General features: G+C 43.5%; 1 protein-coding gene across 4 annotated transcripts; it reads right to left on the bottom strand.

Annotated features, from left to right (window-relative positions):
- Positions 1 to 320: 320 nt before the first annotated feature.
- On the bottom strand, positions 321 to 25,063 carry SPATS1 (spermatogenesis associated serine rich 1). Of its 4 annotated transcripts, none has more exons than XM_059178127.1 (8): positions 24,796 to 25,063; positions 24,443 to 24,517; positions 16,034 to 16,181; positions 12,362 to 12,486; positions 10,847 to 11,008; positions 5,753 to 5,873; positions 4,890 to 4,952; positions 321 to 1,265 (listed from the first exon to the last, which is right to left on the bottom strand). In XM_059178127.1, the coding sequence occupies exons 2-8, from the start codon at positions 24,465 to 24,467 to the stop codon at positions 1,118 to 1,120; spliced, it is 792 nt and encodes a 263-aa protein (XP_059034110.1). In that variant the 5' UTR covers positions 24,468 to 24,517; positions 24,796 to 25,063; the 3' UTR covers positions 321 to 1,117. The 4 variants fall into 4 exon arrangements, with proteins under 4 accessions (XP_059034110.1, XP_059034108.1, XP_059034107.1 ...); XM_059178125.1 differs by lacking the exons at positions 24,443 to 24,517; positions 24,796 to 25,063 and adding an exon at positions 17,555 to 17,683 and having other exon boundaries at positions 321 to 904; positions 1,150 to 1,265; XM_059178124.1 differs by lacking the exons at positions 24,443 to 24,517; positions 24,796 to 25,063 and adding an exon at positions 17,555 to 17,681.
- Between the last annotated feature and the right edge of the window lie 708 nt (positions 25,064 to 25,771).

The following is a 25,771-nucleotide window of genomic DNA, read 5'->3' as shown; positions in this document are numbered from 1 at the left end:
ATAAAATCTTAAAAAAAAAAAAAAAAAAAGTTGCTGAGTCATTGGCTTGACTGCAGAGGGTGACAGCCTGGCCTGACTGAATACAGTTGGCTTTTGTTCCCACCTCTTTCTCCAGATATTTGCTTCTTGCCTCATTGAGGAAAGGCCCTAAGACTCAGGACTGGTCCTCATGGAGCTCTCGTCCTGCGTGGCCATGTGGACAAACGTTACAAAAGTGGAGAACAGCGATGCAGGACAATGGTATGAATGACCTGTGGAGATCCAGCTTTCACAATATCCTGACATGTACCAAGCAAATAGCAGAGAAAATCTCAAAGTAGTATTAATAAGAACAATTTTACCAAATTAATGAAAGCCCCATGCCTGCATTTTACCAATAATTTGAGAGTATCCTTCGAAAACTAAATTTAACTGAATAAAACTGAAGACTGGCCGTCTACCAGTAGAATTGCATCAGTGTTAATTTTAAGTTCTCTGAATTTGATACTTATATGGCAACCATTGGAGAAGATCCTTTACCTCAGGAGATACATGTTAAATTATATAGTAAAGGACTATGATGGCAGCCACTCATTCTCAAATAATTCCACAAAACAATAAGAGTAACAAAAGAAAGAGAGAGAAGGCACCAAGTTTGACAAATGTTAACAGTTGTAGATTCTGGATGAGGGATATGTGGGGATTTTTTCATTGAATGAGTCTCACAACTTCTCTGTAAGTTTGAAAGTTTTCAAAATATAAAGTTAAAAAGAGCACAGCACAGTGATTACTCATCAAAGTCAAGCGTTTGATTTAGAGCAGTCACACTGACAGAAGTGATCGATCGAAGGGGCTCCCCTGACTAGTCAGTACGGGTTCTACGGACCTGTTTCTGTTCAGGACTGTCTTGCGGAATCCAGAGAACCTGTGGATAGAGGCACAGAGTTAAAGGCTGTGCTCCATTATAAGATTACCAGTGCTCAACCAACACACTCAACCAGTGATGCATGGCCGTGTCATCAGCCCAAGGACCACGTTGGGGCAAAGGACACCATCCACTCTGGGAGAGGCTTCGCCTTCTCTCCTCTCCACTGTGAAGCCTCTCAAAGGCCTTCTCTTCCAGGCTTGCCTCCAGTTTTTATACTGTTCTTTGAAGGTTCTTTAACCCACCAGGAGGGTATAAACTGTGCACCAAGGGGGACGCTGGTTGCCAGTTATCAAGCTCCTCCACCTCTCTTATCTCGTGCTTCAGCCTGTTGGCTTTCTCCTTCACCCAGAAAGGCAAGCTGTGGAAAGAAAACAACACTTGGGTTTGAGTTTGTATGCAGCAAAATGGACAAATACCTTCAGGGGATCAGACACGGCATCCTCCAAAGCAAGAAGGCCCCCCAATTTAGGAGACTGGCGATGAAACAAACCACCATGTTAGTTGTTCAGCATTTCCCTCTTCCCCAGACCCAACTCTCTTTTCTGCCCTTCTCTGCCCAGAGACCTGACCCCTGCAACTTGTACCACCTTGACCCTACCATATGCCCCTAGCTTTCAGCCAGGCTTGGCTAACACCTGGCTAATCAACAGGAAACCAGAAAGCAAGCAGAGGTTGGGGTATTTCTTACCTAGCTCCTCTACTCCTACTATCTCCTGAGGTACCCCACTTCTGCCTGTGACTACACTCTCCACTGCCACAACACCTTCCTGACAGCCATTCTCCATCTCCTGTCAAGCTGGGCAATGAAACCTTTGGGAGTGGTGACAGTGGTGACTGCCCAATCAAGAGAGCCTCAGGGGACTTTGCCCTTCCACGAAATTTCCCTCCAGCTGTTTATCCATCCGGAAACAGTCCTTTCATTCAGCTCTCTTGAGAAGCCCACCTGAGTGTGCCTTCTGTTGTTTTGCTGTGGCCTCAGTTAAGTCAGACACCGGCATCCTCCCAAGTCTGCAGATTTGAAAGGACATATGCTGGCCTACACTGTGTGTGTTCCAAGAGGTACCAGGAATTGGGACTCCTGGGATGAGTCAGACATTCTTCATCTTTTCAACTTTTGGCAGCTACGGTTTTCATACATTTAGGGAGAAATGCACCATGACTGGGGGAAAAATGCCCTGATAAATCTGCTAGCAATGGGGAAGTCCTTGCAGGAAGGAAACAGGATGACTACATAGGTAATAGGTGGGGGTCAAGGGTATCACATAAAGAAGCCCAAACAAGACGAGCGGGCTCTCATTTGGGCAATATAGAAAGATACTAGCAGAAAGCATCAATAGAACAAAACCACAAGCATTCCCTAACATCGAAAGAAATCATTTTTTTAAACTTTTGTTGAAGTAATAAAAAAAACCAGACTCATGATAAAAATAATATAATAAACATAATAATTGTAACAAAATATTATGATAGACTTGAGATCAAGTCTGTCAAATTGGGGCATCCGGGTGGCTTGGTCCTTGAGCGTCTGCCTTCAGCTCAGGTCATGATCCCAGGGTCCTGGGATCAAGCCCCACATCGGGCTCTCTGCTCAGCGGGGAAGCCTGCTTCCTCTTCTCTCTCTCTGCCTGCCTCTCCACCTACTTGTGATCTCTGTCTGTCAAATAAAATAAATAAAATCTTTTAAAAATAAAGTAAAATAAATAATTTTTTAAAGACTTTATTTATTCGACAGAGAGATCCCAAGTAGGCAGAGAGGCAGGCAGAGAGAGGGGGGGAAGCAGGCTCCCCACTCAGCAGAGAGCCCGATGCGGGTTCAATCCCAGGACCCTGAGATCATGACCTGAGCTGAAGGTAAATGCTTAACCCACTAAGCCACCCAGGTGCACCTAAAATAAATAATTTTTCTTAAAAGCTCTTACTTTAATTGATCTTTTCTACTGTTTTTTAAGTCTCTATTTCATTTATCTCCCCTCTGGCTTTTGTTATTTCCTTCCTTCTACTAACTTTGGGCTTAGTTTGTTCTTTTTTCTAGCTCCTTGAGGTGTAAAGTTCGGTTGTTCATTTGATCTTTCTTTTTTCTTAACATAGGCATTTGTTACCGGCTTTTGCAGTATACCATAAGTTTTGGTATGTTGTATTTCCATTTTCACTTGTCTGAAAGTATTTTTTTATCCCTGTTTTTATTTCTTCTTTGATCCATCACTTGTCATATATTTGTGATTTTTCCAGTTCCCCTCTTGTAAATGATTTCTGTTTTCACAACATCACGGTCACAAAAGATACTTGATATGATTTCAGTCTTCTTAAATGTATAAAGACTTATTTTGTGCCCTGGCAATTACTTTCATTTTAAATATTCTAGAAGAGTGTTTACAAAAAGTGCAGAATACAGACATGAGAAGCCCTAATTATGTGCCTCGAGGAATAATACAGTACCATGAAGGTATTAAAGCTCAAAAGTCTGGGGCATCTGGGTGGCTCAGTGGGTTGAGCCTCTGCCTTCAGCTCAGGTCATGATCTCAGGGTGCTGGAATCAAGCCCCGCATCGGGCTCTCTGCTCAGCGGGGAGCCTGCTTCCCCCTCTCTCTCTGCCTGCCTCTCTTCCTATTTGTGATCTCTGTCAACTAAATAAATAAAATCTTAAAAAAGAAAATAAATAAAGCTCACAAGTTCAGAATAAAAGGCTTTTATTTTGGGGCGCCTGGGTGGCTCAGTGGGTTAAAGCCTCTGCCTTCGACTCAGGTCATGATCCCAGGGTCCTGGGATCGAGCCCCGCATTGGGCTCTCTGCTCAGCAGGGAGCCTGCTTCTGCCTCTCTCTCTCTGCCTGCCTCTCTGCCTACTTGTGATCTCTGTCTGTCAAATAAATAAATAAAATCTTTTTTTAAAAAAGGCTTTTATTTCCACTAAGCTCCAGGGTTTGGTCTCTTCTCTCAGCTGAACGTAGGTCAGACTGTGGGTCACTTGCCCACTCTAGCCATACTTACATGACACTGTTTTGTATTAGAAAGTGAAATTTTGGGGGCGCCTGGATGGCGCCAGTTAATGCAGTTAATGGCATCAGTTAAATGTCTGCCTTCAGCTCAGGTCATCATCTCAGGGTCCTAGGGTCGAGCCCCGCATCAGGCTCCCTGCTCAGTCGGAAGTCCTTTCTCCCTATCCCCAACTCATGTTCTTTCTATCTCTCTCTCAAATAAATAAAAATTTTAAAGTTAAATTACTTTAAGATTTATTTATTTATTTATTTATTTAAGAGAGAGAGAGAGAGAGCACACACACACACACACACACACAAGCAGGAGAGGGGCAAAGGGAAGGGCAGAGGAAGACAAGCAGACTCTCACTGAACAGGGAGCCCAACACAAGCTCAATCCCAGGACCCTGAGGTCATCACCCAAGCCAAAATCAAGAGTCGGTTGCCTAACAGATTGAGCCCCCGGCGTGCCCCTGGAAAGTGAAATTTTTTATGCTGACACATATAATTTTCTAGGTCTAAACCCTACTTGGGCAAATAAATGAGGTTCAGAATGATGGTGAACTTAAAATACGAGATCAGAAGAACGATATTTCCCTCAAACATGAGAATATTCAGATGGCTTTTCCTCTGCCTCTTCAAACTCTAACCAGCCTCCTTGGCTGCACTCATTTAAGCACTGGCCTTTCTTTTCCAACAGCTCTTGGGTTTTGAAAATCTTTTTGCTCCATATAAACCCCCCCCCATAGTGTTTACCTAGCACAAAATGGGGCCTCTGGCGGACTGTCCATCTTACCTGCTGAAGATGAGGACAACCCAGCTGCCAGACTCCACAGCACTTGCCCTCCAAGTGCCTCACCAAAACCCTCCATACAAATTGCCCCACCTGCTGGAAGGCCAAAGGTCCCTCTGTGTTGGGGGCCTACGAGCTCCTTCGTAGGAGAAAATTATAAATAACTAATAATTTCATAAAGATTGGATAATATAAAAACACGGTGCGAGAACTCACGTAGGAATTTGTGGAAGAGGCTCTAGTGGAATAAATGTATCATATTTCTTTTCATAAGGCACTCTGAAAAACAGAACAGACAACCATCAAATTGGCATGGCTTCTATAGCAGAGAGATTGGTACATCATCGTGTTCAATAGAATGTTTAATTTTCCGGTTTTAATGGCCTCCTACGGGCCTCACAGCTATAAAGGTCATAATTCTTATTATAATTTGTACTAAACATCATGAAAGCAAACGTGATCCATTTTTTTAAAATATTAATGCAATATACCTACTATTTTTCTTTTAACTTAACAAACCTCCCTTTCTCCTCAGTCACTTTGGCCTAAGTTTAGTTCCAAGTGTAGATCAATTCAAACAGTAGTCACTGATGAACAATCTGATTCGATATGAAACTGAAAAGTCTTCAGACTTACAGTAATAACGATAGGGACAAAATTAACAACCACATTTTTGTAGTCAAGATCCTGTGTATAATTTCAGTTACACACACACATATACGCGGACACTAAGGAACTAGAAATGAACTTTTCTAGGAATTGTCGGCAACCATGCTTTGTTGGAATCTATTCCTTATGAAATATAACATATATAGTACAAAGAGATACAATTACTTTAAAATTAACACAAGAGGGGCGCCTGGGTGGCTCAGTGGGTTAAAGCCTCTGCCTTTGGCTCAGGTCGTGATCACAGCGTCCTGGGATGGAGCCCCACATCAGGCTCTCTGCTCAGCTTCCTCCTCTCTCTCTGCCTGCCTCTCTGCCTACTTGTTATCTCTGTCAAATAAATGAATAAAATCTTTTTAAAAATAAATAAAAATAAAATTAACAAAAGAACCCTAGTATTCACAGACACTTACATGGAGAAATTCACTGGTGGGAGAGTTGATCCTGTTTTGTGGAAGTCTTTACTCTGTTCTGGGTACATATATGGATTATCTCCTGGAGTTAACTTTGGTATTCCATTCCTAGGATCAATATCTGTGAATGATATTTAAAAACATGGGTGTGCCTGGGTGGCTCAGTCATTAAGCATCTGCCTTCAGCTCAGGTTACAATCCCGGGGTCCTGGGATCGAGCCCTGCATCAGGCTTCCTGCTCAGTGGGGAACCTGCTTCTCCCTCTCCCTCTACCTGCTGCTCCCCATACTTGTGCTGGCTCTCTCTCTCTCTTCAAATAAATGAATAAAATTTTTAAAAATTTAAAAACATGATCATAAAAAGGACTAAAGGTAATCCAAAGATAGGCTCTATCAATACGACAATGGAAACAAGATAATTTCATGTTTTTTTATGAGGTACATATTATTATGTTTGTGATTGTCTTGCCTGGAGAAGATGAAAAGTGTGCTTGAAAAACACTGTGTTTGGGAGATTTTCCAGAAAGTGCCATGATAACCCCACCCTGGGAAAGAATAATCGCTTAGGTTCAGATGGGATATTTTGGTTTAAAGTGAATGGTGAGGGGCGCCTGGGTGGCTCAGTGGGTTAAAGCCTCTGCTTTCGGCTCAGGTCATGATCCCAGGGTCCTGGGATCGAGCCCCGCATTGGGCTCTCTGCTCGGCGGGGAGCCTGCTTCCTCCTCTCTCTCTGCCTGCCTCTCTGCCTACTTGTGATCTCTCTCTGTCGAATAAATAAATAAAATCTTTAAAAAAAAATAAATAAAGTGAATGGTGAATCAAAGGTATCTGCAAAGAGTAAGCAAGGCGTCTGCTTAAAATCTGAGCATTGGTGCTCTTTGAATCCCTGTATCTTATAATGCTTAAGAAGCAAAGGTAATTGGAATCAGTGTCTCTGACTAGATCTCAGAAGGAAATTAGCTAATGAGGAAGAGCTACAGAAGAGAAAAATTATATTTTCAGGTCTATTTCCCCATAATTTATAACTACAGACAACATTTTGTTCTTTGTTCTATGACAACAAATTAGGCCTTGAAGGAACTCTACCAATGGCCTGATCATAGCTAATGGGTTAGAGCCAACCATTAATGAAACATATTTCAATCTTTTTTTTTTTCTATAATAAAGGTGTTGAATTTCAGTTTGTAATGGAAGCTGACTGGCAGTCATGATGCTGTCTCTCCATCTTATCCAAGAAATAACAAGAGAGAAGAGAATGTCACGAAAAGAAGAAATGTCTGGTGCCAAGCTTAACAGTATCAAGCACTGTAAGAGATTGAGGAAGAGAAAAAAAATGGGAAAAGATCATTTTATTCTGGAGTTAAAGAAGTCACTGCACATCACCTAAGAAGTAATCACACCTAAAACAAATCAAGCCTATAGGTCCTACTATCAGTTTACAAGAAATACACAGGACAGAGAAACCTGTTAAATGGTACCAAGAAGTGTAATTGGCAAAATCCTGACTGGCAAACTCTACAGGATACATGATCTAGTTTCTTTCTGGTTTTTTTTTTTTTTAAGATGTTATTTATTTATTTTAGAGAGAGACAGAGTGAGTGAGAGAGCACACACAGGGGGAGCAGCAGAAAGTGAGGGAGAAGCAGACTCTCCATTGAATCATGATCCCGATACAGGGCTCGATCCCAAGACCCTGAGATAATGACCTGAGCCAAAGGAGACACCCAACCAAATGAGACACCCAGGAGCCCATGACATAGTTTCTACACCAAATAAACTGCAAGGAAAGGGGAGGACCTATATTAAAAAGAGACTTGATGGATGCCTGGGTGGCTCAATCCACTGGGCATCTGCCTTCGGCTCAGATCATGATTCTGGGGTCCTGGGATCCAGCCCCACATTGGGCTCCTTGCTCGGCAGAGAAACTGTTTCTCCCTCTCCCTCTGCCTGCAGCTACCTCTGCTTGTGCTCTCTCACTCTCCCTCTCTCTATGTGTCAAATAAATAAAATATTTTTGAAAAAGAAATTTAAAATGTAAAGACAATACTCCATTTCTTTTTTTTTTTTAAGATCTTATTTATTTATTTGACAGAGAGAGATCACAAGTAGGCAGAGAGAGAGGGGGAAGCAGGCTCTCTGCTGAGCAGAGAGCGAGATTCGGGGCTCGATCCAGGACCTTGAGATCATGAACTGAGCTGAAGGCAGAGGCTTTAACTCACTCAGTCACCCAGGCGCCCAACAATACTTCTTTTCTTAAATGGAATAAGAAGCATGAAAGTGATTGTGATACTTTATTCTATATATTCAGTAAATATTTCATAAGTATATCTTTGCATTTATTCAGCACATATAAAGACCATAAAAGGAAGGAAGGAGGGAACAAAGGAATGAAGGAAGGATGGAAGGGAAATAATAATGCACATAATTCAGGATAATGTTTACTTTGAGCTAGGAGGGAAGTCATGGGTTAGGATTAGGATTTGAGTCGATCGTGATAATCCCATTTATTTCTAACGAATACTTAACACTGGCCCAGTTCTAGGCAGTGAGACGGGGTGGATGGAAGTCTCCTAAAGACCATTTGAGAAAATTTTCCCTTTGTTCTAAAAGAGAAAGGCAACAAGAGAGATTCCTCTTTTTCATGTTTTGAATAGAGATACAATGCTTGGAACAGCAACAGTTCTCTTGTAACCATAAGATGACAAGTATGAAGACAAAAATCCAACACAGTCTGAGAATAGCAGCACAGAAAGACAAAATGAACTGGTGTCTTTGATGACATCATTGGGCAACCAGTCCATATAGGCCACCTAGATTTCAAAGCTTCTTGTTAAATATATAATAACTAACTTCAAAAAAAGCATATAATATCTGGGGCACCTGGATGGCTCAGATGGTGAAGCATCTGCCTTCAGCTCAGGTCATGATCTCTGGGTCCTGGGATCGAGGCCCATATCAGGCTCCCTGCTCAGTAGGGAGTCTGCTTCTCCCTCTCCCCTGCCTCTCCCCCTGTTTGTGTGCACTCTCTCTCTCTCTCTCTCTCAAATGAATAAATAAAATATGTTCAAAAAAACATATAATATCTTGTGATTTAAGCCTCTGACAGTTTGGTTTTTGTCCTACTGTGGCCAAGAACATCCTTAAGTACTATACAGCTACACTTAGTCCCTTCCTGATTTTTCTCCATTATCTCATATTTAAATAAATCTTCCCCATTCTACCCAATGGCTGCATCTCAGTTGGGAGTGAGAAGTCAGGGTGTGCACAACAGGCTTACATGATATCAGGGCTCTGGGGTAAGGCTTTGGGTCCTGGGTCATGGACTGCAAACCACACTAGTATCTGATACTCACATTATCTCTGCTACTCTCTGAAAGCTGCCATTTATTTTTGTTGTCTGCTAAAACATGTCATCTAATCTGATCCTCAGGAAGCCAGCCCCCTCCACAATGTATCAGGTGAAGCAACAATTTATTCTCCTTCGATCCCTAGCTTGATGGTCCCCCACCCCTCATACTGTGGTCTCCCAGCATTTCAGTTGTAAGACCGGGGCAGTTCTCCTGGCTGGCTCTCTGTTTCTTACTTTCTCTGTATCCCAATCTTTAGTCTTCACAGGGCACAAAAATGCAGCTATTCCTCTGCATCTCCTGGGTAGGTGAGACCTTGAGGCTGGCTTTCTGCCCAGACATTGCCCATAGCAGTCACACTACCCTGCTGCTCAGCCAGAGCAGATAACCACTTGACTCTGAAGCTTGAGATCTCGCCCAGCCACCCTCAGAGGCAGAAACCCCAGCTAGGCTTTGGTGTTGGGAATCAAGCAGAATGGGGACTCCCCAAAGCTCTCCCACCTCCTCTAGCATGGCTTCTTGTGTATTCTCTTGCCAGACAAAAGCCTTGATCTTTAAAACTATTTGTCTCTGGGGATGCCTGGGTGTCTCAGTGGGTTAAAGCCTCTGCCTTTGGATCAGATCATGATCCCAGGGTCCTGGGATCGAGCCCCGCATCCGGCTCTCTGCTCAGCAGGGAGCCTGCTTCCTCCTCTCTCTGACTGCCTCTCTGCCTACTTGTGATCTCTGTCTGTCAAATAAATAAAATCTTAAAAAAAAAAAAAAAAAGAAGAAGAAGAAGAAGAAGAAGAAAACTATTTGTCTCTGCTCTGAGTTTAAAGCCTATGTTGAGGGGCACCTGGGTGGCTCAGTGGGTTGAGCCTCTGCCTTTGGCTCAGGTCATAATCTTGGGGTCCTGGTATTGAGCCCCACATTGGGCTCTCCACTCAGAAGGAAGCCTGCTTCCTCCCCGCCACCCGCCTGCCTCTCTGCCTACTTGTGATCTCTCTCTCTGTGTCAAATAAATAAATAAAAACTTTTTTTTTTTTAAAGGCCTATGTTGAAACTCAAGAATGAGAACTTTCTATTTCTTTCCCTCTGTATCCCTGTGACAGCAATCCATGAAGCAATGGCTGCCTCCTATACAGGTATTTCCAGAGAAGCATGTGCTATAATGGTCCTTGGGTACCCAGCAACCCTAGGATCTTTCCATAAATCTATTATGGGTAGGTTGGGACAGAGAACTCCCCATGTTCCAAACACTCTCTCTCTCTCTCTCTCTCTCTCTATATATATATATATATATACACTCATCTCAATTACCTTTAATTAAATAAGCTATGAAATAACAGCATGCACTTCAGGCTAAGGTTTAAGGGAATATTTTCCCTTTGAAGAATATAATGTACAATTTAAATACATATGATGGGCAGCAGCTAACTGAAACCTAAATTATTTTCTGGAGGCTTGAATGAAGGTTTCTATTAATAAGTATCTGAGAGAACTTATCTGAGGACTTAAATGTCACATTAGCATTTTATGAAATTCAGAGAAAAACAAAAATGTGGATCAGCATATGTTGTGAGTTCTTTGCCAGAAAGTGCAGTCTGCCAGCCGTCCCCTTCACTTTCCCATCTTCCTGGCTGCGCTCGAGTGACATGGTGACCCCAGAGGGCGGATGCCAGCCATGGAATGTTGGGCCTACAGAACCACAACTCAGGGAGTATTTTTAGGCATGGCACAGGCAAGGTCCAGGAGGAAAATATTACCGTATTTCTTCCTCCCAAAGCACTTGTCCACCATTCTCTCTGACAGAGACCTCCTGTTGCCAAGGAAGACCCCGTTAAAGAAACACTGCTTTCCAACATGGTAGGTGTGGATATTGCTGCTAAATCTTGGGTAAAATGTCCATTCCGGACGCTGCCCATCTTCTGCAAGACATCAGAAATCCTCCCATCAGCATCGCTCCCAGCCTCACGTAACGCAGTTAAATCACAGGAAAGTTGTCCCAGGCACTCTCTGATTGGCTGTCCTTTATCAACGTGTGTAATCCCTTGGTTCTACATCAGGGGCAATGTCAGCCTCGGGCGGATGAGGCCTGAAAGGAGGGAAGTGGAGAGAGAGGGATCTAAGAGGCCTCTTTTTTCCCTTTTTACCCTCTCGTCCAAAACTGAAGCCAAGTTTTTAGCTGGAAGTGATGTATCGAATGGAAAGCTCTGAGACACTTTTACGTGTCTCAGAGCACCTACATTCCAACCTTCACCCTGATAAGTGGGTAGGAAGAAGAGCATGCCTATCAGGCAGGGAAGGGCCTGGCAACCACCGCAACTGGGCAGGATGGCCCGTGGTGGTGGCAGCAACGATGGCGGGCGCGTGCGCAAGAGTGACACGGGAAGATGTCTCCACGCAACTCCGGCAAAGGAGAAAGGCCCCTGCGAGACCTCGGGCAGGTTGCTGGACCTGTCCGTGTCTTTGTTTCCTCATTCAGTACCTTTCTTATAAACCGCTAAAGCAATTTTAAACAATGAGAGATCCCCTAACAGCGTTAGGGTTGCTTGAGAAGCCCTTGGGCTCTGTGATGGCCAAGAAAGCACACAGGCTCTGGAGGCTGGCAAGTTCCAATTCTAACCCCAACACCGTGTTCTCGTATGAGTGTTCTCGTATGAGTGACGAAGTCTCTCCAAGCCTCAGTGGATTCTGTGTAAAATGGGTAGGTCTATATTAGCCACCTAGATTTATATGTGTGACACAGAAAGAGGTCCATGATCTATTTGCCTTGCGTGAAAATAGTTTATATCTTATTTTCCACGAGTGCAAATATGATTGTATATATAATATAACCTATATATGCCTGAGTACATGCATGCATGCACATACATGTTTCAGAATTCCTCACAGATACAGGGCATAATGGAGATACTGTTGGAAAAACACTGGGAAGGGTTTCTATACTCTAAATACTATTATTATTATTTTAATGCTTTATTTTTTATTATTTTAATGCTTTGCTATAGTACTTTTATGGTTTTTATATAAATCCATTTTAGTTTTAGAAAATATATTTCCATATCATATATTTTATGACATACAATTTTAATATACATTTTATATGTATTTCATATTCAAAAATATATTTCATATATTCAGCAGAGTCACTGTGAGAATTAGAGATGAAGCATGTCCACCCCTGACACTTCCTGAGTGAACAGTGCTCAACAGCACGACAGACTTCTGGAAAGCCCTGGGTGTGGAGGCATACAGGGGAGAGGCTATGACATACTCACTTGTCTGCAATTTAAGCAGACTGAACTCCTCACGATATTTATCCTTTGGCACTTCAGGCAATGAGGTTTCAGAGGAGTGATCAGAATGTGAGGAGGAGGATTTCAGACCCAAATCTGCAGCCAGGCTGGAAAGAAAGAGGATTAGATTCTTCCATGGGCTTAAATTGGTAGTCAGAACCTAATGTTACATATCTTACACTAGAATTACTCTCCCTTATGACAACTAGGTCTGACCCCCATAAATGTCCACGACATATCATTTATTTACCCACAACTTGAGGGGACTGACACAGTGTGGTGTTTCCTCAAAAAAGTTAGAGAATTACCATATAACCCAGCAATTCCACTCCTAGTCATATACCCCCAAAGAACTATAAACAGACTCTGATACTTGTAAAGGAATGTTCTTTGCAGAATTACTCACATTAGCCACACAGTGGAGACCACCCAAATGCTCACTGACCAATGCATGGAGAAGCAAAAGTGGTATTGACATACAGTGGAATATTATTCAACCATAAGAAGGAATGGCGTTCTGATACATGCTGCAACATGAATGAAACTTTAAACATTGTGTTAAGTGAAATAAGCCAAATACAAAAGGACAAACATTATAGGACTCCATTTATATGAAATACCTTAATAGGTAAATTCAGAGAGACAGAAAGTAGATCAGGTTAGTAGATTAGGGTAGATTAGAGTACCAGGGTCAGCAGAGAGGGGAGAATGGGGAATTACTGCTTAATGGGTAGAGCATTTCTATTGGGACTGGTGAAAATGGTTTGTTTGTTTGTTTTTAAGATTTTTTTAATTTATTCATTTGACAGACTGAGATCACAAGCAGGCAAAGAGGGGAAAACAGGTTCCCCGATGAGCAGAGAGCCGGATGCTGGGCTTGATCTCAGGACCCTGAGATCATGACCTGAGCTGACCTGATCACGACCTGAGCTGAAGTCTTAACCCACTGAGCCACCCAGGCGCCCAGGACTGGTGAAAATGTTTTTAAAAGTAACAAGGATGGGGGCATTTGGGTGGTTTAGTCATTAAGTGTCTGCTTTTGGCTCAGGTCATGATCTTGGGGTCTTGGGACTGAGCCCTGCAGGGAGCCTGCTTCTCCCTCTCCCTCTGCTGCCCTCCCTGCTTGTGCTTGCTCTCTCTCTCTCTGTCAAATAAATAAGTAAAATCCTTTAAAAAAATATAGCAGTGATAGTTGAAAGGTAATCAATGCCAGTGGGGAAAAATGGATAAAATGGCAAATGTTATGTTATATATAATTCACCCCAATTAAAAAAAAAAAAGAATGATGTACTGATACATGCTGTAACATTAATGAACCTTGAAAATGAAACACTGAATGAAAAAGGCCAGACACCAAAGGCCACATATTCCATTTATATGAAATGTCCAGAATAGGCAAGTTTACAGAGATAAGAAGGACATCAGCGGTTGTCTAGCGCTGGTGAGTTAGGGGACATGGTGGGAGTGACTGCTCAAGAGGATGGGCTTCTTTTTGGGGGTGATGAAATGTTCTAAAATTGATTGTGGTGATGGTTTAGTGAGTATGTTAAAAACCACTGAGTTTGGGGCACCTGGGTGGCTCAGTGGGTTAAAGCCTCTGGCTTTGGCTCAGGTCATGGTCCCGGTGTCCTGGAATCGAGCCCCAAGCCGGGCTCTCTGCTCGGTGGGGAGCCTGCTTCCTCCTCTCTCTCTCTGCCTGCCTCTCCGCCTACTTGCGATCTCTGTCAAATAAATAAATAAATAATCTTAAAAAAAAAAAAAAAAGGGACGCCAGGGTGGCTCAGTTGGTTAAGCAGCTGCCTTCGGCTCAGATCATGATCCCACCGTCCTGGGATCGAGTCCCGCATCGGGCTCCTTGCTTGGCAGGGAGTCTGCTTCTCCCTCTGCCTCTGCCTGCCACTCTGTCTGCCTGTGCTCACTCTCGTTTCTCTCTCTATGACAAATAAATAAATAAAATCTTTAAAAAAAAAAAAAAAGAAAAGAAAAAGCCACTGAGTTTGCACACTTTAGAAGGGTGAAGACTTTTTTTTCTCATGCACATAAAAAAACAACATCAAATCACAGACCTATACCCCTGAAACAAATAATACATTAGATGTTAAGTTTAAAAATTTTAAATAAAAGTTAAAGAAAAATAAATAACTTCAAAATGTTAACATTAAGGCACACCTGGCTGGCTCTGTCTGTGGAACCCATGACTCTTGATCTCAGGGTTGTGAGTTCAAGCCCCACGTTGAGTGTAGAGATTACTTAAAAATAAATCTTTTTAAAAATATGTTAATATTGATTCTCTAAGAGGTGGAATTGCCATGAGTTTTATTTTTAATATTGTTTTTATACTTTCAAAATTTATACGTGTACTTACTTTCCTTATAACAAAAGCCATTAGAGGGGCGCCTGGGTGGCTCAGTGGGTTAAGCCTCTGCTTTTGGCTCAGGTCATGATCCCGGGGTCCTGAGATTTAGCCCCACATCAGGCTCCCTGCTCCGCGGAGAGCCTGCTTCCTCCTCTCTCTCCCTGCCTGCCTCTCTGCCTACTTGTAATCTCTGTCAAATAAATAAATAAAACCTTTAAAAATAAAAGACATTAGAAAAAAAAAAGTTCCAAAAAGAAAAAAAAAAGGGGGGGGCTCCAAAACTTTTACTGTGAAGAAATCTAAACAAAGGGGCAGCATCTGGGTGGCTCAGTTGATTAAGTCTCTGCCTTCAGCTCAGGTCATGATCCTGGAGTCCCGGGATTGAGACCCGAGTTGGGCTCCCTGCTTAGCTCAAGGAGTCTGCTTCTTCCTCTGACCCTCCCCCTTCTCATGCTCTCTCTCTCACTCGCTCAAATAAATAAAATTAAAAAAAAAAAAGAAAAAGAAAAAGAAAGAGAGGGGCGCCTGGGTGGCTCAGTGGGTTAAAGCCTCTGCCTTCAGCTCAGGTCATGATCACAGGGTCCTGGGATTGAGCCCCACATTGGGCTCTCTGCTCAGCAGGGAGCCTGCTTCCTCCTCTCTCTCTCTCTGCCTGCCTCTCTGCCTACAGAGACAGATCTCTATCTGTCAAATAAATAAATAAAACCTTTTAAAAAAAAAATAAATAAGAAAAAGAAATCTAAACAGAGAAAAGTACTCACCACAAATAGTTTGACAAATAATTATAAAGCCAGCCCTCCCCTCCACTCTTCCCCCCATCCATTGCTCTCCAGAAACCATTTGTGTGTCCCTATCCCCGAGCATTAATGACTATCCTGACTCTGACTTTTATAGTAATCATGGCTTTGCTTTTCTCTAAGATTTACCACCTAAGTATGTATTCCAAAAAATACAGCTTAGTTCACTTGCTTTTGAACTTCATAATGACAAGCATGTCTACAACACATATTGTGCGTCACGGAGTCTTCCAATCCCTTTCCATGTATTAGCTCATTTAAACCTCAAAACAATTCTATGAAGTATTATCTCCATTTTACAGATGCAAAAACTAAGGCCCAGGAAAGTAAGTAATTTTCCCAAGTTCACACAGATGAACTTGGCCGAGCTGGGGTTTGACCTAGACAGTCCAGCTCCAGGATCCATGCTCTTGCCAAACATGTCATGCCACCTCTCAGAATATTGGCTTCCTGGTCAGAATTTACCCCAATAGTTATGGTCTTAATTGCACCCTTACTTACTCTAGGTGAGCAGACACTTTGCAGAGGCCTGGAGGCTCGCTCACACTAAGACATGTTTCAACAGAAGATGAGCGGCTGACCTTTCTGCTGGAGGATGTTGTGTTGGCAAAGCATCCCTTAGATTCCAGAAAATTGCTGTGTTTAGTACCTGCAACACATCACCATCAGATTTCATTACTGAAATGAAATGAAATGCCTAGCCCTCCATCTTGTTCCCTAGATTATATAAATTATTTTTTCAAAACTAACATTTATTGAGCATGTACTGTGTATTGAGGATTATGTTAACATTTTACATGCATTATCCCACTTAATTCCCATAACAACCACAGAACTAAGTATTGCTTATCCTTCCAGGGAATTAAGGCACAGATGGTTAAGCAACTTGCCTATGATCACACAGAAAATAAACACTTCAGTCCAGATTTGATCACAGCTCTTGTGACACTAAAGTCAAAAATCCTAACCATATGCTAGACTACTTGACCCTCCAGAGTTTACCTACTTGGAATTAAGTGAAAGAGATAACATCTGAATCAAGCTAACTATCTGTACATTGCATTGAGCATCCCAAAACAAACTTTCAAAGGATTATTCATGGAAAGACTGATGAATAATCCAAAGAACTACCGTCAGAAACTTCCATGGGGGTGCCTGGGTGGCTCAGTGGGTTAAAGCCTCTGCCTTCAGCTCAGGTCATGATCTCAGGGTCCTAGGATCGAGCCCCGCATTGGGCTCTCTGCTCATCGGGGAGCCTGCTTCCTCCTCCTCCTCTCTCTCTCTCTGCCTGCCTCTCTGCCTACTTGTGATCTCTGTCAAATAAATAAATAAAATATATATTTTTTTAAAAAAGAAACTTCCATGGGTTCCACACCCCCCACTGTCATTAATTTATATATGTGTCTTCCCCACCAGACTTAGTATGTCTTACTCATCTTCGCAGCACCCAGAACAGTGCCTGACTCAAAGCAGATGTTCAACACATATTTGAGCAAATAAATGAAAAAGAATTATAACTTCCCAAATTCCCCAAGTAAGAGAGTCCTGAAAGCCAGGCTTTTCAGATACAGAATCATAACCATTATCTTCCCTCTGCTATACAATTACTGATTCGTGAAAGTCAGTCTGTTCTCTTGTCATTTTATAGAGCTATGTGCCTGACCAGTCACTTAAAAACAAAAAGTAAGAGGAATGGATATTGCATTTCTTTATGCATGATTTTATAGTGCATAGAAGCTCAATAGACACAATGTAACCTCTAGTTCTAAGAAAATTACAAAAAAGAGGAGTCAGATTTCTGTGACTCTTGAGTACATTCCCTTCCCCTCCCCCGGGATCTCTATTCTTGAGTTTTTCAGGGTATGGCATAAGGACTGCCTGCATCAGAATTATCTGAGAACTCTGTTAAAAATACAGATTCTTAAATCCCATCACAACCCACTGAATTAGAATCTCTCTAAGTGAGGCCTGGGAACACGCATTCTGAGCACACCCTCCTTCCCCTGCACCAATTAGGCTCACGTTCTGCAGTGATATTCCTCCTCTTCAAGTCTAGCTCCGCCACTGCATTCAGTCCCATCCCACTTCCTGATTCCCCAACTGCACAGTTTCTCCAATTTGCTAAGTCATGAGGATCACCTTGGGGCACTCAGTTTAACACTTGGATCCCAGAGCTCTGACCCAGACCTGCAAGGGAAGACCTGGGTGTCAGTATGGTTAAGAAACACCTCAGGTGATTCTCAGAGCGGGCCAAGCATGGGAAGAGCTGTTCTGGAATGTGCCACAGCACCTAGAGCAACCCCAGGTAAAGAAAGGGTCACCTGGTTGCTTGATGTGTGAGTAGTTGGGTGGGGTGAGCCCAGGGGAAGGGCTGAGAGAGAGACGGAGCTGTGAAGGGGAGAGCACAGTTTCCCAGTATCAAAAAGTAGTGTCCACAAATGTAACATAGACCACACTCTCTGACTACAATGCAATACAATTAGAAATCAATAATTAAAAAACAGCCAAAAGCATTCATAAGCTTAGAAACTCAAACCACACTTCTAAATAGTTTATGTAAATGAGGACAACACAATGGAATTCATGAGGTGCTTCATGGTCAATGACATAAGTACTATAAATCAAAACTTGTAGTTATCCAAGTAAAGCAGTAAGTAGAAAGTAGAGCCTGAAATGCATTTACTGTAATCCTGTATTTCACTGAATATAAGGGTCTAGCATATCAGTATTTTATGTACCCAAAGAACGAAAGCTGCCAATTAAACTATGACAGAATGCTTTACCGCTTATGAGTTTTTATTATATATTTATTGAAGCAGTCTTTCAACCTTACTTAGGTGTAGATTTTAAGGACCTGTCATTCGTGTGCATGTTTAAAAAAGGAAAATATAAGCAAAAAAATTGGTTAAGCCATTATTGCATTCAAAAGTGTGATTACTGGGGCACCTGGGTGGCTCAGTGGGTTAAGCCGCTGCCTTCGGCTCAGGTCATGATCTCGGGGTCCTGGGATCGAGTCCTGCATCGGGCTCTCTGCTCAGCAGGGAACCTGCTTCCTCCTCTCTCTCTCTCTCTCTGCCTGCCTCTCGGCCTACTTGTGATCTCTGTCTGTCAAATAAATAAATAAATAAAATCTTTAAAAAAAAAAAAAAGAAAAGAAAAAAAAATTCTTATAAAAAAAAAAAAGTGTGATTACTGAACCCTTTTTCAGTGCAATCACTGATGCCCACATTTCCCACCTAAGTTGACCTCAGTGCAACAAGCACATGGGTGATGCAGCACTTCTTAAATGAGTGCTCCTCGACTGCTTCTGGAATGTTCTTCCAAGACACAGACATACCTTCTGCATTATTCAGTGCTCATTCAGCAAAGTTTCTAACAACTATTTCACACCTGCTACTTGGCCCGCTGCACTAGGAAGACCAGTCCAACCTCAGAGATGCAAACTCTGAAAAATGTCCACCTTAGAATTGACAGATTATAGTATTAAAAAAAAAAAAAAAAGATTCCAGGGGCACTTGGGTGCTACAGTCAGTTAAACATCTGACATGTGGTTTCAGCTCAGGTCTCGATCTCAGCATCATGAGATCAAGCCCTGCATTGCGTTCCATGCTTGAGATCTCAAGTCTGCTTGAGATTCTCTCTTCCTCTCCTTCTACCCCTCCCATTGGTCCTCTCTCTCTCTCTAAAACAAATAAGTAAAGCTTTAAAAACAAATAAAAAGACAAAGATTCTAGGACACCTGGGTGGCTCAGTTGGTTAAGCGGCTGCCTTTGGCTCAGGTCATGATCCCAGAATCAAATCCCACATTGGTTTCCTTGCTCTGTGGGGAGCCTTTGCCGTTCCCCCTGCTTGAGCCCACTCTCTCTCTCTGACAAATAGATAAATAAAACCTTAAAAAAAAAATCCAAAATTAATGAGCTAAACTTGCAATGCAAGAAATAAGGGGGAAAAAATAACCCCCCAAAATGACAAAAAAGGATACCATAACATAAAAACAGAAATGAATGAAATAAAAATTATTAGAATTATGGCTTCATGGGAAAACGAATAATGTAGATAAGCAAAGTTCAAGAAAAACCAATCTTTAAGAAAAGTAAACAGTAGGGGTGCCTGGGTGGCTCAGTGGGTTAAGCCGCTGCCTTCGCCTCAGGTCATGATCTCAGAGTCCTGGGATCGAGCCCCGCATCGGGCTCTCTGCTCAGCGGGGAGCCTGCTTCCTCCTCTCCCTCTGCCTGCCTCTCTGTCTGCTTGTGATCTCTCTCTGTCAAATAAGTAAATAAAATATTAAAAAAAAAAAAGAAAAGTAAAGTAAACAGTATTAGCAATGAATTACCATAATCGCAAGTAAAATAGAAATAACATTACACATAAAGAAATCAAGTGTCAAAAATGCCCAATTACTTGTTCAAGGTTATAGAGCTATAGAGTGTAATTTATAAAATGTATCTTGAGGGGCACCTGGGTGGCTCAGTGGGTTAAAGCCTCTGCCTTCAGCTCAGGTCATGATCCCAGGGTCCTGGGATCGAGCCCCCATCGGGCTCTCTACTCCGCAGGGAGCTTGCTTCCTCCCCTCTCTCTCTGCCTGCCTCTCTGCCTACTTGTGATCTCTGTCAGTCAAATAAATAAATAAAATCTTTAAAAAAAATGTATCTTGATGTTACAATAATCAAGATGGTACTGACACTAACCCTAACAGCTAAATCAAGAGAACAAAATAGAAAAAGTAGGTAGAAGAAAATCTTATATAACAGTGGCATCTTGGAGTGCCTGGATGGCTCAGTGGGTTAAAGCCTCTGCCTTCAGCTCAAGTCATGATCTCAGGTTCCTGGGATTGAGCTCCACAACGGGCTCTCTGCTCAGCAGGGAGCCTGCTTCTGCCTCTCTCTCTGCCTACTTGTGATTCCTCTCTCGGTCAAATAAGTAAATAAAATCTTAAAAAAAAAAAAAAAAGTAGAGGGGCACCTGGATGGCTCAGTCAGTTAAGCGGCTGTCTTCAGCTCAGGTCATGATTCCAGGGTCCTGGGATTGAGTCCCATATCAGACTCCTTGCTCAGCGGGGAGCCTGCTTCTCCCCTCCTTGCCATTTCCCCTGCTTGTGCTTGCTCTCTCTCTCTCTCTCTCCCTTGCTCTGTGTCAAATAAATAAATAAAATCTTGAAAAAAGAAAAAGAGCATTTACTTACAATTATTTTTGCCCATAGGTCTTAACAGTTTCAACAGCAGTTTTTTTTTTTTTTTTTTAAGATTTATTTATTCGTTTTAGAAGAGGAGGAGAGTGCATTGGGGGCGGGGGCAGAGGGAGAGGGGGAGAGGGAATTTTTTTTTTTTTTTAAAGATTTTATTTATTTGAGGGCGCCTGGGTGGCTCAGTGGGTTGGGCCGCTGCCTTCGGCTCAGGTCGTGATCTCAGGGTCCTGGGATCGAGTCCCACATGGGGCTCTCTGCTCGGCGGGGAGTCGGCTTCCTCCTCTCTCTCTCTGCCTGCCTCTATGCCTACTTGTGATCTCTCTCTGTCAAATAAATAAATAAATAAAATCTTAAAAAAAAAAAAAGATTTTATTTATTTGAGGGGCACCTGGGTGGCTCAGTGGGTTAAAGCTTCTGCCTTCAGCTCAGGTCATGATCTCGGGATCCTGGGATCAAGCCCCACATCGGACTCTCTGCTCCGCAGGGGGAGTCTGCTTCCCCTCTCTCTCTGCCTGTCTCTCTGCCTACTTGTGATCTCTCTCTCTCTCTGTGTTCAAATAAATCAATAAAATATTTTTTAAAAAAGATTTTATTTATTTGACAGAGAGAGAGCAGAAGAGCACAAACGGGGGAGCGGCAGAGGGAGAGGGAGAACAGGTTCCCCGCTAAGCTGAGAGCCCAATATGGGGCTCGATCCCAGGATTCTGGAATCATGACCTGAGCCAAAGGCAGTCATTAAACCACCTGAACCACCCAGGAATCCCAGAGGGAGAGAATCTTAAGCATTTAAGCAGGCTCCACATCCAGCCCAGAGCCCGAGGTGAGGCTTGATCCCAGGACCCTGAAGTCATGACCTGAGCCAAAGTTAAGAATCAGATACTTAACCTACTGAGCCACCTAGGGGCCCCAGTGGTTGCCTTTTCATAGCATGTAAACATTCTAACTGTATATTTGCTACTAGCGGACTTGAGGTTCACCAAAGCAAGAATTGGTTGCTATGGACGGCATCACAAGTTTCTAGGTTCATTTTTTTTTAATTTTAGGGGCAAAATTCGAACATATTATATAACCCTGAGCTGCAAACAGTGAAATCACTGTCTACAAATTTAGCACATTTCCTTGTTTGAGTAATAAGTTTTGTGTTGGTGGGACATCTGGGTGGCTCAGTCAGTTAAGCTTCTGCCTTTGGCTCGGGTCATGATCCCAGGGTCCTGGGATTGAGCCCCGCATCAGGCTCTCTGCTCAACGGGGAGTCTGTTTCTCGCTCTGTCTGCTGATCCCGCTGTTTGTGCTCTTTCTCTGACAAATAAATAAATAAAATATATTTCTTTAAGATTTTGTTTATTCATTTGACAGAGAGAGAGAAAGCAAGCAGAAGCAGGGGGAGCAGCAAAAGGAGAGGGAGAAGCAGACTCCCCGCTGAGCAGGGAGCCCGATGTGGGGCTCGATCCCAAGACCCCAGGATCGTGACAGGAACCAAAGGGAGACACTTAACCAACTGAGCATGCAGGCTCCCCAAATAAATAAATAAAATCTTAAGAAGACGAACAAGGAGGAGGAAGAGGAGGAGGAGGAGGAGGAGAAGTAGTAGTAGTAGTTTTATGTTAGCAAATGTCTAGAAGGTGGCTGCTGAAACAGGAAAGGCTTGTCTGACAGCAAGGGTAGGAAGAGCAGTCTCTCTGCTAAACAGGCAGAGAGCACATCCTTCAAACAGCTGACTACAGGATCTTCCTAGAAGTAACTAACAGAGCCTCGAATACAACCCAGAGACACTTAGATACAGCTTCTAGGGCTTCTGGCTGCCTCTCTGCATCTCCTCAAAGAGAAGAGAGCTGAAATTACAAGTCTGAAATTACAGTGATGCTCCCATTGTGTAAAGTAACTTCAGTCATTCTAGCAAGTCAATTACCTCTCCAGCCCGGCTCCCCACACCTGCCCCACCTCTCTAACTCTGGAGGCTCTTGTAATACAGAGAAGCTAAACCACATCCTTCTGGAAAAGGTCATCACCTTGCATGATCATTGTTATTCAAATTCAATGTCCGGTCAGCCAACCAATAGGAAACTAACAAGTTCACTAAACCGCTCTGATACAAGACGATTCAACTAAAAGGACCAAGAGAAGGTTCCGGCAACTAGAAAGGAATTCAGGGGGAAATGGGGAGTTAAGAAGAAAGTCTGTTTCTTTGGTACCATCTGGAATTCACGCTAATTATTTCCATGTCTTTAGTCAGGAATAACACCTTACATAATCAAGAACTTTCGCACACTTGTCATCTCGGCTCATTTACACAATAGCATGGTCTGGCAGCAGAAAGTAATACATCTAGCCAAGCTAGCTTAATGTGGATACCTTTTGAACAAACACTCTGTTTCTCGCCCATTTCTTGACTCAACAAACAACCTGAGGGTCCAGGACAGTGGTTTTTTAACCCTGTTTTTGGATCACTGACTCCCTTGAGGAGTCATGAAAGCAATAGGCCCCCCTTCCTGGAAAAATGCATATACACCCCCGTTTTGCATTCATCTTCAACAGGCTCATGGAGCCCCTTCCTTCCCGAAACCCATGGACTCCGTGTTAAGCTGAGCTCAGATGTGGTCTCCTGAGGGGACATACCTACAGAGCAAAACAAGAAGTCATAGATCTTTGGGGATCTCAGGGTCTGGTGTTCTTCCAGTAACCCTAACTCAAAAACATGGAGCCCCTCTACTCCATCTTTAAAACCCCAGCTCCCTCCATTACCTGAACTCAACCTGGAAACTATGGAAAAGTCTGGAGCTTAACATTAGAATCCCAAACCCTTTTCCTCCTTGCTGACCTAGCCACATCGGACCATTAATGGTTCTAACTCCTTCTGCTCTTCTGCTCTCCACTTACAGGTGGGTATGGAGAGTCACACCTCCTTCCTCTCCATGCACTTGTGAAGGAGAATGAGGAGATGGGAGATCTGTAATACAAAAGACTGAGGACCAAGCTATGATCTGATAGGGCAGAGACAGAACATCTAAAATGTTCCCTTTTTCCCACATGCAGGTCACTCACCTACAAACGCTCATACACTCACTCCAAGGTTTTCTGAGACTGTGGCTGTTCTGCCCCATGACCCTGTTCTCTAAAGGCCGTGGGCCCCCAAACATCCTTCTCAGCCTTCAGAACCAATTAGGGAGCCACCATCCATTATCTAATGTAAACCTTTCTTTAAAGGGATCATACTTTCCACCCGAGCTCTCCCATCCAATAAACAGTGCCACCAATCTAATGTCTGAGCAAGGAAAAATGAAAGGACATAGGTTTGGGAGACCAGAAGACTGTGGTCAAATCTCAGTTTCTCTGTTTATTGACTGAACCCTTGGGCAGGTCAAACCTCTGGCTCTCTTTATTCATTAGGAATATACCTCTGGGGCTGTTACAGAATCCCAGGAGGTAATTTGTAAGAACCTCTGCTTTGAGCTACTATCTGCCTCATCCGATCTTGGGTTAAGGGGCAACCCTCTAGGGTCCCTCCATTTTCGGGAGCTTTGTCCTATAACCCAATAAACTCTGCTTACAAAACAAACAAACAAAATATCTTGGTCTAACACAGACAAAGGCTACTATTTAAGGAGTTCTTTTTATACGCCCGCAAACTGGCCGTCCTTTAAGTGTTTTGAACTTCCCGGCCTTGGTATATACTTCGATCTGGCGTCCAAATCCACACCCAGCCCTTCCGACTTCCTCAACTCAACTGTCTCTCTTCTCCACTGTGGTCATGGCGGAGTCTCCTTTGTCTTGCCTTCGCCAGTTCTCTGCTGCAGGGCGCTCTGCCGATGGAGGGGAGAGGACAGTCCCGTGGACCATTTCCAGGGTACAGGGACTCATCTACACGTGTGTTGATTTTAAGTATTAAAAGCAACCCGGAGACCAAGGAAAGACCTTTTTTAAGAAAAGCATCAATCAAAGCAAAAAAGGAGAAAGTCCACAAGCCATCAGGTCCAGAGGGGGCAGGGTTGGCGTTTTAATCAGAGCTTCCCTCGCTCCTCCCTCTCCCCGGGCTTTTGTGGTCGAGTTCCAGTGGGTTCTCTTCCCCGCCCAGACTCACTGCCCCGCCGGCGCCAGGTGCTCCTTCCCCTTCCACCTCCCGGGCTTCCACCCGTTCCCTCTGCGGAGATCTCCACCGAGGATGCGGCCAGATCAACGCACCAACCGGCGGCAGAACTGCCGGGCGCCGGGCGGGCGAGGAACCCGAGCCGAGGGCGAGAGCTCAGCGGGTCTGCTGGCTTCCCGCGCGGAAGCGCGTTCCGGGGTTGCCAGGACACCAGCCCGGCGCGCCCCCGCCCTCTGTCGGCGCCGGGGTCCCGGGAGGAGCCGCGCTACCCACCCCCAGCCAGCAAGGGCGGGCGGCGCAGGCCCGGACCTCTTCGAGGGCCGCTCAGAGTTGCTGGACTTCTTTTTTTTTTAAAGAACTGTGGTTTTTCTCAAAGGCAGATTTCATTATTGGAACTGTAGCCTCGGGTGGCAGTGAAGGATGGGCGGTGCACAGAGCTCGCAGATGCCTGTTCATAATTGGCATTGATGAGGCAGGATCACCTACCACTTTTCTGGGCCAGGCGCCCTGCTGGATGTTATCTTCCCTAAGCAGCCAGCTGCATTTTTCAAAATAGAAAGCTGAATTTGAGCAAGGACTTGCTCAAGGTCACCCAAAAAAACCCGAAGATTCATTTCCAAGTTTCCTCACTCCGAATGGACCACTCTTTCCATCATACCAACTTGAATGTGTCTCTAATGCGTTCAAGCATCTAATTAATCTTGCATGGAAAATTTTCCCCCAAGCCTGGTTTAAGTCCCTCAATTCAAATTCAGACCTAATTTCTCCCTTGGTGAAGTGGGGAAAAAAATAGACCATATTTTTCTTCTTCTTCTTCTTCTTCTTCTTCTTCTTCTTCTTCTTCTTCTTCTTCTTTTAAAGATTTTATTTATGTGATAGAGAGCAGGAGCGGGGTGAGGGGCAGTGGGAGAGGGAGAAGCAGACTTTTGGGTGATGGGAAGCCCCACACAGGGCTGGATCCCAGGACCCA

Source organism: Mustela lutreola, chromosome 6 (genome assembly GCF_030435805.1).
Source record: "Mustela lutreola isolate mMusLut2 chromosome 6, mMusLut2.pri, whole genome shotgun sequence".
NCBI classification, from domain to species: domain Eukaryota; kingdom Metazoa; phylum Chordata; class Mammalia; order Carnivora; family Mustelidae; genus Mustela; species Mustela lutreola.
Note: the sequence above shows the minus strand (reverse complement) of the source record. Positions and strands in the feature narration are given on the sequence as shown.

Excerpts from the sequence above, each read along its gene's own strand:
- SPATS1 (XM_059178124.1), bottom strand. The coding sequence starts at position 17,612 with ATGGGACTGAATGCAGTGGCGGAGCTAGACTTGAAGAGGAGGAATATC. Across the intron at positions 16,182-17,554 it reads GAGGAATATCACTGCAGAAC|GTACTAAACACAGCAATTTT; the intron begins GTGAGCCTAATT and ends GATGTGTTGCAG. Across the intron at positions 4,953-5,752 it reads CCACCAGTGAATTTCTCCAT|AGTGCCTTATGAAAAGAAAT; the intron begins GTAAGTGTCTGT and ends TCTGTTTTTCAG.